The sequence below is a fragment of the Stegastes partitus genome, unplaced genomic scaffold (assembly GCF_000690725.1).
Source record: "Stegastes partitus isolate 25-593 unplaced genomic scaffold, Stegastes_partitus-1.0.2 Scaffold1062, whole genome shotgun sequence".
NCBI lineage: Eukaryota > Metazoa > Chordata > Actinopteri > Pomacentridae > Stegastes > Stegastes partitus.
In genome coordinates, this window is record NW_007578793.1 from 85,889 (window position 1) to 90,349 (window position 4,461).

The 4,461-nt window shown below is 50.9% G+C and overlaps 1 protein-coding gene across 1 annotated transcript in view; it reads right to left on the minus strand.

Annotated features, from left to right (window-relative positions):
- Positions 1-4,461, minus strand: part of cavin4b (caveolae associated protein 4b) — an 8,301-nt gene extending 3,840 nt beyond the window's left edge. Inside the window, exon 1 of the mRNA XM_008295632.1 lies at positions 3,904-4,461. Coding sequence (XP_008293854.1) covers positions 3,904-4,266 — 363 coding nt within the window. The 5' untranslated portion in view covers positions 4,267-4,461. The remainder of the gene's footprint in view (positions 1-3,903) is intronic.

Genomic DNA, 4,461 nt, shown 5'->3' on the forward strand with positions numbered 1-4,461 from the left:
TTGGTGAGCCTCGGAGGTGTCGGAGGAGTTTAACAGATCCAGGCTAAGTGTTAGCTTAGCTAAGCTAAGCTAAGCTAAGCTAACCATATCCAGCCCTGAGCCCTGAGCCCTGAGCTGGACACAGCTTTGCCCTGAAGCCTCTCAGGCTCCTGAACCAGGACGGCAGCGATGACCTGAAGCTGCTCTGACTCTGGATTTGTCCATCAGTCTAACTTGAACCTGTGTGAGGGCAGCTAGCAGCCCGCTAGCAGCCCGCTAGCAGCTAGCCAGATGATTTACGGCTGTGTTCCAGGAGGCCGTGTCTATATGAGGAGCTGGAGGAGGCTCAGACTCAGAATAACCTGGGCGGTCAGCTGGCCCAGTCACTTACAGGACAGCAGCTCTGCTTCCTGACCCGGTTCGTTCCATCACACGGGCAGCTTCACTCCACCTCCATCGTTCACCGTCTGTCATCTGAGAAACCTCCTCTGAGCTCCACCAGAGGAGAAGCCTCCAGCAGATCCACATGAACCTCTGAACTCAGAGCAGCTACACAAAGTCCTGCAGCGCCGCCATCAGGTCCAACACGTTACACCAGAACATGGAGGCTCAGAGGACGCAGATGTTGAACGAGCTACAGTTTCACAAACTCCAGGAGACAGAGGTGTCTCCATCCTGTTGTTCTGGGTGTTTTCTTGGTCATTTTGTGGGTCATTGGCACCAAATCGATGTTCCACCATCAGTAGAAAGATGTTCCACCATCAGATGAATGTATCTCCACCAACTGGCTCCTCTGGCCTCTGGTTCTGATCCATGCTGCATCTATTCATTGATCCAGTAGGTTGGGTTCTCCTCTCACTGGCTGCAGTTCACCTGAAACTCTCTGAATGTGTGAATGAATCAGAACCAGGAGGAGGAAAGTTCTGGTTGTACAGGGTCAGAACCAGGAGGAGGAAGGTTCTGGTTGTACAGGGTCAGAACCAGGAGGAGGAAGGTTCTGGTTGTACAGGGTCAGAACCAGGAGGAGGAAGGTTCTGGTTGTACGGGGTCAGAACCAGGGGGAGGAAGGTTCTGGTTGTACGGGGTCAGAACCAGGGGGAGGAAGGTTCTGGTTGTACGGGGTCAGAACCAGGGGGAGGAAGGTTCTGGTACTATAAGGTCAGAACCAGGGGGAGGAAGGCTCTGGTTGTACAGGGTCAGAACCAGGAGGAGGACGGTTCTGGTTCTGATTTGAAGCTCAGATGATTTTCCCTCCATGGAGGCTCTGACCGTAGCTGGTTGGCAGGATGTCTGAAGATTCTGTTTTTACAGTTTGGTACAGAAGCAGCTTTGAAGCCTGCTGCCGGTTCTGGCGCTGATCCGATGCAGACCAAAGCTTCCTGGTGGTGACATCTGATTCTGCTTTTAAACCCGGTTGGAGTCGCTCGATGGTGCGAGCGTCCACACCAGCCAATCACAGGGCGCCCCAGGCACCTGATGGTCAGGTGACCTCAGTGACGGTGGTACCGGGCCGGTCAGCACACTGACGTGGAGGTTCTGAGGTTTAGCGGGTCAGCATGTGGGGACGTCTGCAGGCTGCAGCTCGGGTTTCCCATCTGGACGGCGCCCTGTGATTGGCTGGCTCGAACCTCGTCGTCGCCTCGACTCAGTTCAGCTTAAAGGCGCCAAAATCAGCGAGAGGTAAAAGTGAAAGGAGCTGCAGCCGGACAGCCGGTGTTCAGGGTTCTGAAGAAGTCCGACCAGAGAATCCTCCTCATCTGAAACCGACCCACTGAGCTGCAGGCCTGCAGGCAACCTTTCAGCACGCTGACGTTTATCAGGCCCAAAATAACCAGCAGCTGCACGCCGTGAAGGCCAAACGGGTAAAACGAAGCCCAGAGAGAGAGAGAGTGTGTGTGTGTGTGTGTGTGTGTGTGTGTGTGTGTGTGTGTGTGTGTGTGTGTGTGTGTGTGTGTGTTTCTTATGTTTCAATACAAATGAGGTCAAATATCTGTTTGACCAAATCAGCCTGGTGTGTCGGTGAAGTCCAGCAGGAAGCAGCGTGTCGCTCCTCCAGCACCGCTGTTGGTTCCTGCCGTTGATCCTCGTCAACATTTGGTCCAAATGACTCAGAACCGGAGCCGCCTCCTGCCACACTCTGACTAAAGCTGCTCCCTGTGGAGGTTGGATCTGTTTTAAACCAACGAAGAGAGATTTTCTGTTTTTCTTTTAAAAGAAGTAGAGAACAGAGATCAGGTGACGAAAACAGAAACCGTTCGTCAAACACACAAAAAACCAAGAACAAGGAAACACGGCCTCGTTTCCACTGTTGGTCTAAAACAGTTGTTTTTATTTATTTTCATTTTTGGAGACAAAAAGACCAGAAATCAGAACAAACCTGAAATGAGCCCGTTTCTCTGTTTGTTTGTTTGTTTGTTTGTTTGTTTGTTTTTGGTTTAAAACCGACAAACGGGGCGATTTTCTTTCTCCTCGTTGATTTAAAACACAAACAGCGGATGGGTTTTCTGGTCGTCTGGCGTCCGTGTGTGTTTCTGGATTTTTCGTTCAAAGAACCGAGTGCTTGTTTGATTTTAACCAGAAGTTGTCGTTTTCAGGCTAAATGTGATTGGACCGGTACCGTGGCGTGATGTTTGACACCACAGCGGGGTGGAAGAGGATCCGTGTCCAGCAGCTCCTGGTCCTCCTCCGTCCTCCACAGCACCGTCCCCAGACGCGCTCTTACTTTGAAAACGGTAACTTCCTGTCTTCTAACGGTTTTACTTCTTTGTTTTTAGAAACAGAAAACGAAAATCAACCTTTTTTTTTTGTTTTGTTCGTCCCTTCTTGACCTCGATAAATAAAAACGCCTTCAGTTTAAATTTAGATTTTGGAATTTTAATTACATTTTTTTAATATCCTCTTCTGAACCAAAACATCCACGCACCGCCTGGGCTTTGGTTTTCATATTTATTATTATTATTATTGTTATTATTATTATTGTTATTATTGTTGTTGTTGTTATTTGTTTGTTTGTTTCTTGGTTTAAAACAGAAAAACAAAAACTGGATCCAAGCGTTTTTGTTTCAAAACCTAAAACATAAAAACTGGGCCGCTCTTCTGTTTTGGGGTTTTTGGATTAAACCAAACCAAATACTAGATGAAAACAGATTATTTTCTCTGGTGGTGACACGTCAGACTTTTAGGACGACGGTAAACATGAAACAGACATTTTTCTTGTTTCCGGTGTTTGATGTGGAACCGGATGGTCCTTCAGAGATCTCCTGGAGGAACCGTTTGGTCCATTCGGTTCCTCGAGGAGCAGAGTTTTCCCCAAAGGAGGCGGGTTTGCAGCATTCGAGTGAAACAGTGAAAGCCGAGCTGCTGTTTGGACGAACTTCACCAACAGGAACCGCCTCCAACATCCGACCCGACGGCTTCTAGCGAGCTGGACCGACCAACAGGCTGGTTTCTAAAACACGCTGCTACTCCAGGAGGATGTTGGGTTTGTTTTTTTAACTTAACTCCACACATTTCGTTCCTGTTGGACTCTCTTCAGGGCTTTTGTTCTTTACGGAAACGAGCTCACTCAGCAGCAAAACGTTCTTTTAACAGTCTGAACTGCAGCCGTTTAACCTTTAAATGCCGTAACGAGGCGATTCGACGGCCGCTCTGCTTCCTCCTGACGGTGACGTCCGTCTTTTAGCTACGGAGCCAGTTTAACGAAGCTACCTGGACCTGAACAGCAGAACCACGCCGCATCAGCTCAGTGTTGTGTCTAATTTAAACTCCATGACCGCTGCGGTAACTTCATGCAACTTCCTTTGTGGAGCTGTGTCCAACCCTTCGTAATCAGAACCGTGAGCGTGCTGGTGGACATCACAGTGTTCCATCAGCTTAATGAAACCTGGTGTGAGTTGGCTGTAGGCGGCGCTGCAGAAGCCTCACCTGATAGATGACCACCCTGAACTTGTTCTTGGCGAGGAGGTCGCCCTGCGTGGCCTCCACCTTCTTCACGCGGACGTTCTGGTTCTCCACGCGCACCCTCACGTCCTTGATGTGGCGGCTGACCTTGCGCGTCTTCTCCAGCAGCCGGTCGACAGTGGAGCTGGTGTTGGCGTGCTCGCTGGTCAGCTTGACCACGTCGGCCTGGATGGTCTTCACCGTGCCCTCCAGCTCCAGCTGACGCTCCTCCATGCGCTGCTGCGTGGCCTGGACGCTGTCCATGAGGCCCGCCACGCGCTCCAGCAGCGCCATGATGCCGCCCGCATCGTCGCTGCCGCCCGCCGCCACGCCCGGCTTATCGGTCATACTCGGCTTGCTGCGATCCAGGAGACCAAATCCGGCGAGATCTGCTGCAATCAACAGCTAAACGTTGGGATTTCAGGGATCAAACGCAGGAACATGAGCCAGACGAAGGCATTGGCAGCAGAGTGGAGGAGGAGTGGAAGCCTCCTCTGGAAGGAGAAGGACGGGATCAGCCTCTAACGCTGGAGGTCGACCCTG